The sequence below is a fragment of the Gallus gallus genome, chromosome 10 (genome assembly GCF_016699485.2).
Source record: "Gallus gallus isolate bGalGal1 chromosome 10, bGalGal1.mat.broiler.GRCg7b, whole genome shotgun sequence".
Classification (NCBI taxonomy): Eukaryota; Metazoa; Chordata; class Aves; order Galliformes; family Phasianidae; genus Gallus; species Gallus gallus.
The window spans coordinates 9,295,163-9,307,948 of NC_052541.1; the positions used below are offsets into that span (position 1 = coordinate 9,295,163).

Here is a 12,786-nt window from a genome sequence, read left to right on the forward strand (position 1 = left end):
AACAGTGAATTAACACTACAATGAATCGTATACTGAATGATACAGCAAAGAAGATAGTAAGTCTACAGGGCTGCATGCAACAGAAGTACTTACCACACCAGCTCCAGTGCTAGTTTGACCACTGCCTAGCCATGGCATAGAGGAAGATGGTTGTATCTGACTCACTCCAAAAGATGGTGCAGCTGACTGAGTTAGTGTTGTGGTAGAACCACGAAAGTCAATATCATCAGAACTGTAAGAAAAAAAGCAATGTTCTGCTTTAAACAAATGTTTCTTTGCCACCAATGCTGTTCACTTATCTCGTTGCTGTTAAGAGCCCACTGGCAATGGACAGAGGAAGTGAATATAATGAAAACTATAAATGTATAACTTCTTCACTTGTATTATACACAAAAGCTTCCCCTATGCCCCATGGACATTAGTGTTTAACCTCAACGTGTGATTTTAAGATGTTGAGAATATGAGCTCCCTTGAGGAGAATACTGGTGTTAAAAATATGGACACATAGATATTACAGCATCTAGTGTTCCTGACCTGTGCACCTGTATGTGTACCTATTCTGTGCAATGGAATATAATGCAAATTAAGTGTTTGCTTTCAGCATGATAACGGAGGAGATCAGGCCACTGCACTAGACAGCTAGCAACAGGTACCAGAAGTAGGCTCAACACAGCAGTGATGCAACTACAAGTGTTTCTGATGTAGAGCTTCTTTTATTAGCTTATACACCATGAGACTGTATTTCATTGAGCAGCGTAGACATGCCCCAAATACTCAAACCCCTCAAAAACTTAGTTTAACCACTTGTTAAACATACTACTGTTCCTTTGCTTTCTTCCACCACTACTCCTTTTGAAAGTAATCTAAAACCTACCAAAGATTATGCAATTAGCATTTTTGTGCACTGGAATTATACATACAGCCTCACAGTAAACCTGTATGCTTACTATATCCGGAGAGTAATAATCCTACCTTTTTGACTCTCTGTCATATTCTTCCCCAATCCATATAAATGACTGAGCAGCCAGTAGAGCTGAAATATCAAGTTCTTGAACATCATGTGTGGATGCCAAAACAATTTCATTGCTGTTTGCCTGTGCAGCACAAATAGAAAATTTATACTAATTTTGATTAAGATTATTCTACTACATTTACTAGTAAAATTTGAGGCTTACCTTGTTAACTGCAAATGCCATTATCATATCTGATTCTTTGTGAATTACTTTTGCTTTTCCTCCGGGGTAGCCAAGATCTGCTTCAACCTACAAAACATTTATGAGAAATTTTAATTAGCATGAAAATCCATTTTGTAGTTGTACATTCAGAGTGCAAAAGTCTATACAAAATTCATGCAAGAAAAGTTCAGTGGCCTCAGCATTGTTTACGAAGCAAAACTTGAGACTTCTCAGACTCTTTTGTGTTCTAGAAGCCAGACGTTTTGTTTGAGTGTAAGAAACACAAAGTTGTGTGTACAACACTATTTACAAGGTGCTCACTCATCCCAATTAAAGGACATCCAAAGTTAATTCACCGATTAAAAGCCTGCCACACAGACTACACAGAACACATAGCTTCTGTTAGTCACATTAGAGAAAGAAAAGCCAGTTCCACAGAACTTTTAAGAATGTGCTAGAGGTTTGGGAGAAGGGATACTACCTTGGTTTTGTGATCTTCTGCTACGCAGTTTTGTTTGACCTGCTCCACACGATCTTCTACAGACTACATAACATCACACAGTCACAAACACAAAACACATGCACAAACAAATATAAAAAAAGAATGAAACATTCCAAACTAGATTTTAAAGACCACTCTGTCAGTAAATGATGACAAATGTATTTTTAACTTTTTATAAAAGGCACAGGAACTAAGACAGGAATCTAAACAAACTCACTCAAGATGTAATGCCTCCCAGATGAACACAAAATGTATGATAGAGTAAATAAATGGAGGAGTAATACACACACAAACTCCATACTTACAGGAAGGCTTAAAGATATGAAATAATATATTTGTTTCCTATGGTATTTATTTTGGTTAAAAACTACAATTACAACTCATTACGGTTGTAACTGGTACAGTTCATAAAATCCCATATTATATATTACTATATAATATTACTTTTATATGTATATATTACTCATGCATATATACATATACAAAAAGTAATAGCTCACTTAAATTTCTTTTTCAATATGACCACAAGAAATACATGAAAACAAGTTTATTTACTTACTACATTTGTTGCAAATGTTCTATTTATTTATTAGAACAGTTTTCAAATACATAAAGTTAAGGTGAAATATGTCTCGTCTAAAAATATTTGGTCCAGTTGATATTTCAATAAGCAGCATGATTGTCATGTTGATTCGAAAAAAAATCATTGACAACACAACACTGTCAAATGAAAAAACCAAACTGAAATGCCACCAGAAAGGTAGGAAAAATTAAAATATATACTGAAGAGACTGAGGTACGGTTATAACTGAGAGTTCCTTAAAAACAACAACAACAACCACCACAAAGAAGTTATATTTTTTCCCTACCTCACTTTGCTTTCTTTTCTTTGTGAATATGTATCTTATGAAAGTCTCCTGAAGAAGTTCCTGCTTCACGAGAAAATGCCAGAGCCTTTTTGCTGGAAGAGCTGAATAATCCTTTGATCTGGATGATGCAGGAGGAGAGATATAAAGGAAACAGCTTCTGCTTAATTACAGGTAGATAACTCCTGTCCCTCCTCAAATCTACGTTAGGTTAAATTTCAACTTGGAAGAAAACCAACAAAATTTAAAGTTCTAAGATCTTTTAGGCAAATTTCAAAGGATACATCTTTTTTCCTGTATGTGTAAGAATATTTTAAAATCTTCTGGTGTCAACAATTCAAATTCAAATTAACATGTAGTTAATGTAATTAAAGTTGTAATTTAGTATTTCTAGAAAAGTAAACTACTTTTGAGATGGAAAAAAAAGAATACTTCAAGGACTGCATTTAAAGATACTTGCAAACATGGCATAGGTCTAACACAGGAGGATTGACTTTATGAAGACTGTACTACAACTCTTTTTCTCTCCCTACTGATGTCTTCATGTATGATACAAGTTCTTCTGTTGCTGAGGACAGGGTGGGAGATAGCTGCTACTGAAAGAACAGAAAAGGTGGTTGAATAGGGTCTTTCTAGCAGGAGCCATTGCCCTTCATCTGTAGTCCTCCAAACTTTACTCTTTCCATCTTATTTTTCTTTCTACAGCTGTGAAAGGTGCTGCAGAATAAGTAAAGGCAGCTGCAAGAGACAGCTACAAAAGAAGTAATAAAGGCATGTGGAAAAATGGTTTCTGTAAAGCACTGGCTATCACAAAGATTTAGCCAAACTTCATTTGGCTGTTTACATTTAGACTCTTCAGTATTTCTGTGGTTAAGAGATAGGGGAAAAAAAAAACAACTTACTTGAAGGGTGTGTTCTCCGGTTCAATCATTGCTTTATTGCGGAGAATAGCTGGTCCTGCACCTACTCCAGGGTCGCTAGGATAGGTATTGATGTAGTTTGGTGGTGGGCCTTCAAACTGGTCCATTCTATCTTGAAGAATCTGTTCCCAATGCTCCAAATTCTTTATTACAGCGATGCCTAATGGTGATGTTACAGGCAGATCTAAACAGAAATATCAATAAAGGCTTAGAGAAAAAAAAGTCATATTAGTTACAGTGTGTACAAAAAAAGTAGAGCAATGCAACCATTCAACAAAAAGTTTAGCAAGGAAATGTATTTCTTAACAGCTTTCAAAAAGAATGTTTAAATTATGTAAATTTTAAATAGAAATTAACAATGTATTTAAAAGCAAAGTCTGACAGAAAGCCACTTACACAGAGAACTGAAATGTGAAGTAGAGTTTAACTTACCATTAAATTCCAGGCCAGCAATGGGAAAGAAGTTCTTAACATTGTGCAGAACTAATTTTACCATTGTCAGATGCAGAAGAGCCCAGCTATATAAAAATAAGTTATAGTTGTGTTAAAACAACAGTAATACGATTATCTGCAGAACAGTTTTTTCTCCTTCTACCAACTAAATGAGGAATGGGGAAATGTTTGTTACTGCAATCAAAATTTGTTGTGCCTCTAATCTCACTGCTACAGGTTCCCCCCTCCACTGAACTACAAATATGCAACCTAAACTGTGGACTGTTCAGAGCATCTGTATTTTCTTTAATCCTGAAGAAAAGGTAAGCATGATATTATTCTAAAAGAATGGCAATTTCTTCTAACCTGTAAGAATTTGCATCTTTGTGTTCCTGGATCTGTATGTCAGAGAGGAAAGCATCATCCTCTTCCTCATCACTGTGAATGCTTTCATCAGAATCATATATAACACCACTGTCTGACAGAGGAAGAAATGGCTGCAATGCAAAATGAAAGTCTGATGTAAAAGTAGTTTTCTGATCTCCTAATACACATATATTTAACTTTAGTTGTGATTTATACTCTTTGTCAATGATAACAACATAACATAAATAAGGTCTCCTAAATGAAACAAGTATCGAGGAGAAAAGCCTTAATTATTTGCAGGAACCATATTTTTTAAGTTAAGAAATAGCCCTAAGACAAGTCATAGAGCTCTTCATCTGTTATTAAGATGATAATATTCTGCAGCTTGGTTTCAAGAGCACTCAGAGTTTTCATGCTATTTTTGCCCTTTAAAGCTTAAATGAGAAGAAATCTGCTTTTTACACACCCCAACATATTTTCCATTTGAAATTACCTTTGCCATAAAATAGTCCCACATGCTGAGTTCTGGAGGGATAAACTTTTCTTTGTAAGAGGGCCTCTCTGCAGGTACAGGTGGTGGCACAGTGCTGTCCTTCACAGGCCTTCCAGGCACCAGCATTCTCATATTAAAACGGCGACGATGTTTATCCATTTCTTCTGAAGGAAGAGGTGGTGCTAAATTCAGATAATTTGAGAAGCTGATATTAACACAGCATCTTCCAAAGTGGCTGTATTTTATAAGTGAAGTAACTAAAAGCAGTATGATTGGTACTAACTTCTACCAACTCAGAGATCAAAGCCAGCCTATAAAAGTGAAGTGTAATCATACAAAAAGTTCAGTTACGATAAATTCGGTAGCTGTGGCAGTTTCACACTGTGTATAGAATGAGAAATTCATTTTATTATCTGGACTAAGTTTTTCAGGAGACATAGATTTGGAACAAAAGGCATTTTAAATACTTTTTTTCTCAAATTAAGAAAAAAATCAATAATTTGTTAAGAAATAAGTATAGAAAATTTCACTGAACTGTAAATTGCACAAGGAGCAGCAGTTGTTCCAAATACGAGCCAAGGAAATCTTAAGATAGTAAAGAAAATTTGAATAGAGCAAGTCTTTTTGACAAATGAAATCTATTAAGATTCAAAAGATCTTAAGAGTTACCAAAACATAACTGTGAAATTTGTTTTCCAAGGCGGTATTGGGCAGGCAGCACTGAAGATTACACTTCCTTTGTTAAAAGGAGCTAAATATTTAAAGTCAGTCTGTTTGTTTTAGAAGCCACTACTAACAGTCATCTACACGGCAAGTTTTTACAAACCTTCATTACCATCCTCTGAAACATCAGAACCTGAAGCAGCTTGTAGGTTAAAGGAAAACAGAATACATCTCCAGTGAAAACATGGCTTATATATGTATATATATATGTATATTTTAACACCCTGTTAAAATAGTTGATCATTCCTAAAATGATTATTCTCAGATGTCTTTAAGTTACTCTGTAAAAGAGAAATATGTAATGCATTCTTGTAATGGTATATTTCGGAATGATAACTGACCAATGGTGACAGTATGATAATGTCAGCAATGACAGCAGTCATTGTGATTAGAAGATTAGAAGCAGTATTTACATTATACCACCTTAGTACTGTTTTGCTTTGTACTTTAAATATGAAACATCAATTTTCTGCATTAGGATTTTCAAACCCGTAGTTTTTAAAGCCAATGTGTCAGAATTTTCAGAATTGTTATAGAGCAATTATAGGGCAAATAGTTTCATTTGCATCTGTCTTCTGAGCCTGGATTCAGCCTTCACTTTTCAGCATATTAAGACATTCTCATCTGTCTGAAAGATCCCTGCTTTTAAAGCTCCTCCCAGGAGCTTAGCTGTGTATAAACTATTTTTCTGTTAGAGGAAGCTGTTACTTCTTGCACATGGTGAAACTGTATCTTGAAACAGTTTCAGAAATATTGTTTCCAAATTACTGTAATCATTATGCAGTGACACTCATCATACACAGGAAAACATAGGCATTAACACTGATTTGTTCTATCTACCTCTTCGCTGAAAAAAATAATGGTTGAAAGCACTGGAAAGTGTTATAAACAAGCATCCAATAGGAGTAACATAAGGAAATGTGCTATCCTGAGGATGCTTTCTGACTCAGAATGCCTGAATTACAATTATGTTACTATAAAATTATTTTCTTTCCCTAGTGGCTTAATATCAAATGTAAGTTTGAGTTACCAGAGTACTGGCAGTACCATTCTAAGTTGGTATGCATATTAGGAAAAGTAATGGTGTATACTAGTCATTCTGAAACGTTTATACTGGGAAATGCACATGGCATTCCACATGCAAGTTGCTTACTGTGCTTCTGGGAAATAAGTGCATCACAGCGCTAATTCCATCACTACTTGACAGAACTACTCAATGTCATGGCTATCTGTTAATGATATTACGCTTGATAGCTTGCTGTTTAAAGCACTTTTGTTTTACCTCTGACTGAGAAATTTTTCATTATTGTTTTACAAAGATGGAAAGAAAAAAGCTTGCATTTGGGAAGATATACAAACATATACACTCCAAGTAAACTACTTTGAATGTGACAATAATTAAATGTAGAGGTCATTCTATCTCTGTTCTAAGTGGGTACTAAAGAAACAAACAAAAAACCTCAACCATACTCAGACAATAGTCTTCAAGTTCTGAATTAAAATAAATGCAGCTATCAAAAAGCACAGCTAAGCTGTAAATGTCCGACTCAAGGACTACATTTTGAGTAAAAATATCTGTACTGTTTCAATGGAAAACTCAAATTCTCCTAGGTGTTATTATAAAGGACAATCATGAGAAAAACTAACATTTCTTTCTGCTTTTTAATTAATGTTACAGTTTTCTTGCCAGTAGGTGCTTAAATTCTGTTTCCTTGGGTTTTTTTAATCTTCAAAGAAAAGAAATCTCCCCTACTGGGTTACTAGAAGGTATAAAATTCAAATCATTAGTATGACCTTTAGAAAACAAAGTACCTGGAATATTTTCTGATTGCCTTCGAGGCTTTACAAGAAGTTTCACTCCCCCGCCAAAAACAGCAGCCCACATCCGGCTGTTCAGAGGATGGGCTGCCAGTCGAAATAACTCATTACATGAATTGGTTGCCAGGGCGTGGATCAGCAGACTCAGGTAAACAGCTACAACAGCTTCACAAAGAAGGACATTTAACTTTGGTTGATCTTCATCCTGAGCTGAACTTAAGAGATTTATAAGTGAACTCACACCTGCAGAGAGAAGAGGAAAAGCTCTTTGTTAAATAAGCAGGATTACAAACAGGGAAAAATTCAGTGTTGCAGCAATGTCTCTTATGGTGCACACACACTAACAGCCATTTGAAACCTTTATTCTGATATATCATACAATTATGATTTCTCTTGAAGACTGAACAAAAGGATTTCTGAATTGTGCCTCAGATTAGTTTGCCTCTGAAGCTCCTGCACTGTGGGCCAGAGTTGACCTCACAATACTACACCTATGCTAGTACATGAAAAGCTGTTGTTTTGACGGCTACAGCAAGAAAAGCATGTATGTAAGACAGTACTGTAGCTACAGCTAACAGAAATAGCTTTGCTCGAAGGTGAGGCAGACCAGAAGAAAACATTTTAGGATGACAAATAATCAGCTTATAGAATTTATCCTAAAGATTCTGATCTCTTCCCCAAGTAAGATGTTTGCCATATATAAAGTTTAGATTTTTGTTTTGATCTTTGAAGAAGCTAAAGGCTGTTACATGTGTGAAAGCTAAATCAAAACACTTATCCATCGTTGTTCACCCATCATTTCATCTATATTTGGATGAAAGTTTACCATCAAGTTGTACTGTAGGTTATCAAGTTACAGAACAGTGAAAAAATTTTTTCTAGTCGTGTTAAAAGTAACTTATTTTTGTCTCACCAGGCCACTGAGCAGGAGATGAGTTTGGAGTTGCATGCTCTTCAATACTCTCTGTTCTCAGTCTGCGTCGATCACTCAAAAGCAGTCCTTGATAAACCATCCCTGTAAACTGATTTGCTTCTGTTTGGCTGCTAAATACAAATCAATTTTTTTTTCTGATGAGAAAGGATTTTAGAATATTTTTGTAATAAAATGTAGTATACAGAAGTGCTTATCTTTTTAATCAGAAAATGCAATATTTAAAATTCTACAGGACTACATTTTCATCTCATAAAATATACTTTTTAAATTAAAACTTGTTATATTTTTACAGCATTCTTTTCCAGTTTTGGTTTGAAATAAGAACTGTCTGAAACGTGACTTCATTTAAGCTCAAATATTTTCCATGCACCCCTACCCAGCAATGGATATATTGTGGAAAACAGCACTCAGATGTTCTTTCAGAAGCATCCTAAGATTGATACCAGATTTTCCTCTTTTCATTGGAAAAAAAAAGATTGTTGTTATTTTATCTGATGTACTATCAGAAATAATGTGTGAACTGCATAGTAATCTACGTCACACATAGCAATTGAATCTCTTTGCTTAGACGCAGGCACAAAGAATTTCCATTTTGGATGCACAAAATATTCTTCAAATGTAGAACTGTAAGAAAGCTGCTATTTGTACCTGTAGCTGTGGCTGTCACACAGTGCTTGATAAATGGATGCAGAAAGAGAAGCTGCTAAAGAATGAAGAGTGTACACCTAAAATAAAAAGAGGGGGTAAGTTATATGTAATTTATACACAAAATGTACATAAACGACACTTCTTTCTGAACAGTTTTTGAAATGTGTTATGCCAGAATGTTTTAAACCACATGAAGGAAATAGTAACTAAAAAATTATTCTAATACAGACCTCTCATGGGGTATGAGTATATTGAAAAAGTGATTAAATAAGTCCTGTTCTAGTAGCAATTCCTATAGTCTGAATGGTTCCTGTAAACAATATAATATAACATCATAACTCAAAATATTAGTATTTGCTTTATATGCATGATACAGAAATGTGTGTAATCGTCGTGACTGTTTAAATATTTATAATAGCTTTTTCACCTCATTTACGTGCTTAAAATTTTTCAGGAGTCTCCCTGGAACAAGAATAGTACTACTACAATCTTACAATGCAGCAGAAACACTCAATTTCTTAATCAGAGGAAGAAATGCAAGGATTTCTTGGAAAGACTGATGGAGGCCAAATTGTGTTGAAAATGGTACTGTCAACTGTTAAAAACAGAAATGTTTTTTAACTACCTCTGCTCATTTCCATCTCTTCCTACTGTCTCTCTATTTAATAAGATGCCATACCTCAGGTTAAAGATATAAGTTATCTAAATAGTTGTTTTACAGTTAGAAAGTGTCAGTTCTTTCTGAATTTCCTTTTAAAGGAAAATGCATGTGGAATAAGAGTTTTTAGAATGAGAATGATGCTTAATGTGGCATAGTGCAGGATGGAAAAGGAGTCAACTAATGTAAAAAAGTGAGCGAGCGTGGGTTACAGTTTACAGATTGGTAACTAACTACCAATGGGACAGTCCACTTAGTTTCCTAGTTTTGACCTACTTTCTTTTACTCAATAGAAATTCAAATGAAATTTGATGAATATGAACACTGATAAAAATGTACAAATTAATGATTTTTACTAATTAACTGTTGTATAGTCTCAGGCACTTTGTTTCTCCCATCCCCTCTATTTTATGAACAGAATTTATTTACCCTAGGATATGGAGCCAGATAAAGTAATTAATCATAATTACATGGAAATCAGTACAACTGGGAAAATCCATGCTGGAGTAAGATTTATAACTACTGCATAAACAGAAGGTTATAACATACCTTATAGCTTCCTACCTCTACTTTCATCTATCTTCCCACCAGGTTTCACCAAGATGATGATAGTAAACATATATGATCCTGATGTTTTAAGAGTAACTATTCAGTGCTTTAGTGAACATCTAAATTTGGAACAGCTTCTGGAGAGTGACTGAATTATTTGGATGAAAGGGAACTAACCAGATTCCAAAAGATGTCAGAAATCAAGTGCTTGGTTGACTACCATATTCAATTCTCTAGATTTTAGAGAGAAGATCAATACTGTGAGAACGAATCGGTGTTGAAAATTTAAACACACGATTTCAGTGTTTAAATTTAGCATTTCTATAATCTGTTTTCATTACCTTGACATCTTCAATATTAGGATGTGGTGGAGATTTCATCTGCACAATCGTGTAAAGAATATCATGGATGTGGTTGTTTAAATACAGCACAGGATTAGCTATCACAGTTTTTGTGGATGCTATGCTTGCAGATAGCAGTGGTAGTGTTGTGGGCAATGGAAGTGGAGACTGAAGCTGTTTTACAGTAGTTTCCTGTTTAAAAGAAAAGATTGCACTTAAGATGATTACTTTGAGGAAAAAAATAATAAAAGCAGTAATTTTACATCTTTTTTTTTTTTTTTTTTTCCCCAGGTTATTTATTCTCTTCTACTGCTGTCTACTCAGCACAGACAAGATTTCACAAAGATAGGTGTTAGAAGTAAGACCTGGGACTGGAGCTACTTCAGTGATTTATTCTACGACTGTGTATTTGCTCTGGTTAGTCACTAACATTTACTGGAAAATATATTTCTGTATGAAACGAATGTAGAAAATGCCATAATATAGTAAAAGGGAGCAGCACACTGACTAAGACTATTTCTTACAGCTTCCTTGCATGACATGCAGTGACATAGGGAATGAGATTTTATCATACTTAATCTGAATTTAAGTTGCTATATAGATACCCAGAATATAGTGATCAAAACTATAATTCCAACATACATCTAAGTCTGTAGTACTTAGAGCAATAGTTATATAATTACAGGTAGTCTAATCCTCTCACAGATTCTGAAGAACCAAATAACCAGGATGTGGATACACAGCAAACTAGAATAGTAAGTCCTTACCTCAAGAACATTAGACTTGTATAGCTTAAGGTACAAATTTATACTTTTGATAAAACTGACGATCTAGAACTGTTCAGACTTGTAAATAGAAATCAGCTGAATTTGTTTTACCTGCTGTGACTCTTGCAGCAAAAATTTCAGCTCCATTCTTACGGATGCTAAACCACCTCCTTGTGCCCCATGGAGACTACAATAACTTAGAAATACTCGTAGAAGAGCTTGGTTCTTCTGCAGCCACCACTTTCGTCTTTCAGCGTGTTCTCGTTTTGCTTGTAATCTACGCCTTTCTATCTGGTGCCGTTCATAGGAACCAATGTCTGGCTTATCCATAACACTCTCGTGATCAAGTAGATCCCCGTTTACTTTGGCATATGTTTTACAGTAGTCTTTGCCACCTGATTCATGGTTGCATATTTCATGCATGGCAGCAATCTCTTTTTCAAGCCAGTTGTACAGCTGAAACCTGAGCTTTCCTCCATCTACTTCATAACCTGTAGCCAAAGTCCTCAGTTCAGTCATTAGGATCTTCAGGCAGGCTCTAAACTTCAGTTGTTCAGCAATAACATCAACCTCAGTGTCTCCAACATCAGAGATCTCTCCATGTGGTGTCTGTGGGACATTAGCGTCTGGGGTTTTATCTTGTTCTTCACTCTTGGAAGTAGATTTTGAATTTTTCATAATTATACCAACATCCTTGTCCTCTTCATCTGACTCATTTTTGTCTTCACCCCAATCAAGAGTAAGAGGCTCATCATCAAATTTTACTGCTGGTTGACTCCAGTCAAATTGTGCTGAAGATTCAGCAGTATCCTCCAAAGCAAAGGAAGCTGAAATTGGCTTTGACCAGTCTATATCACCACTTCCAGCTTTGGAATCTGAAACACCAGCCTGCATTGGAGGACTAGATGCATCTTTCTCTGTAGCTACAGCAGATTTTTTTCTTACTTTTGGGATTTTGGAAAGAACTTCAAGAGCTAGCACGGGACAACCCACTTTAAAGTGAGCATTTGCAGTAGTGAAGAATAATTTTCTTTCTATAAGATTAATTTTATCAACAAAACTTTTCTCAGTTTTTAGACCTAAGGTGGCCAAAGTCCCTTCTGGTGAGCTGAAGTATCTTCGGATCAGCAGAGGATGGGTCCGAAGATAATTGTAAAAACTGAATACCACAGGATTGCATGACTTGACAATAACTAGGGAATTAAGCAGATAAGACATTACCATGGATTTCATGTTACTGTGATTTGCATTATTTCCTGCATTACAAAGATTGCTCAAAGTACAAAAACAAAGATAGTATAGTTGCCAAAACAAAGCAAAAGAACTACTTATTCCCCACAAAAACACTATAGATATGAGCTGGATGATTGGAAACATAAAATTCTCACATTTGCTTCATTACTGTTTCACCAGCTGAGCCTAAAAGAAGCTGAGAAGACCAGCCAGATAGATTTAACTAGGGCAGGGAATAGACTATATAAACTAATGCCATCCACTTCTCCATCATTTAACATTAATCTGGCAAGAGATTGGATAGGAAGCCCTACTTCTGAAAACTGCTAATTCCTTGAAGCAAGAATGAGAATCTGAAGTC

At 35.3% G+C, this 12,786-nt stretch overlaps 1 protein-coding gene and 1 long non-coding RNA gene across 7 annotated transcripts in view; one reads left to right on the forward strand and one right to left on the reverse strand.

Annotated features, from left to right (window-relative positions):
• The window catches only part of DMXL2 (Dmx like 2), a 50,277-nt gene that overhangs the window by 6,814 nt on the left and 30,677 nt on the right, over nucleotides 1-12,786 (reverse strand). For 3 of the 6 annotated variants that reach the window (XM_040706497.2, XM_040706500.2, XM_040706501.1), the window contains 14 exons: nucleotides 11,304-12,385; nucleotides 10,426-10,617; nucleotides 8,878-8,954; nucleotides 8,209-8,339; nucleotides 7,290-7,538; nucleotides 4,755-4,936; nucleotides 4,262-4,392; nucleotides 3,896-3,981; nucleotides 3,446-3,647; nucleotides 2,547-2,664; nucleotides 1,657-1,719; nucleotides 1,176-1,262; nucleotides 973-1,094; nucleotides 94-232 (listed from right to left, as the gene is read on the reverse strand). In XM_040706497.2, the coding sequence (XP_040562431.1) occupies nucleotides 94-232; nucleotides 973-1,094; nucleotides 1,176-1,262; nucleotides 1,657-1,719; nucleotides 2,547-2,664; nucleotides 3,446-3,647; nucleotides 3,896-3,981; nucleotides 4,262-4,392; nucleotides 4,755-4,936; nucleotides 7,290-7,538; nucleotides 8,209-8,339; nucleotides 8,878-8,954; nucleotides 10,426-10,617; nucleotides 11,304-12,385 (2,861 nt within the window). The remainder of the gene's footprint in view (nucleotides 1-93; nucleotides 233-972; nucleotides 1,095-1,175; nucleotides 1,263-1,656; nucleotides 1,720-2,546; nucleotides 2,665-3,445; nucleotides 3,648-3,895; nucleotides 3,982-4,261; nucleotides 4,393-4,754; nucleotides 4,937-7,289; nucleotides 7,539-8,208; nucleotides 8,340-8,877; nucleotides 8,955-10,425; nucleotides 10,618-11,303; nucleotides 12,386-12,786) is intronic. The other 3 variants (XM_040706498.2, XM_040706499.2, XM_003641847.6) reach the window with 3 other exon arrangements.
• Nucleotides 2,591-11,057, forward strand: LOC107054183. The gene is made up of 5 exons (XR_001468204.3): nucleotides 2,591-2,717; nucleotides 4,133-4,218; nucleotides 8,798-8,972; nucleotides 9,332-9,462; nucleotides 10,717-11,057. It is a non-coding gene; the product is annotated as an uncharacterized LOC107054183 (long non-coding RNA).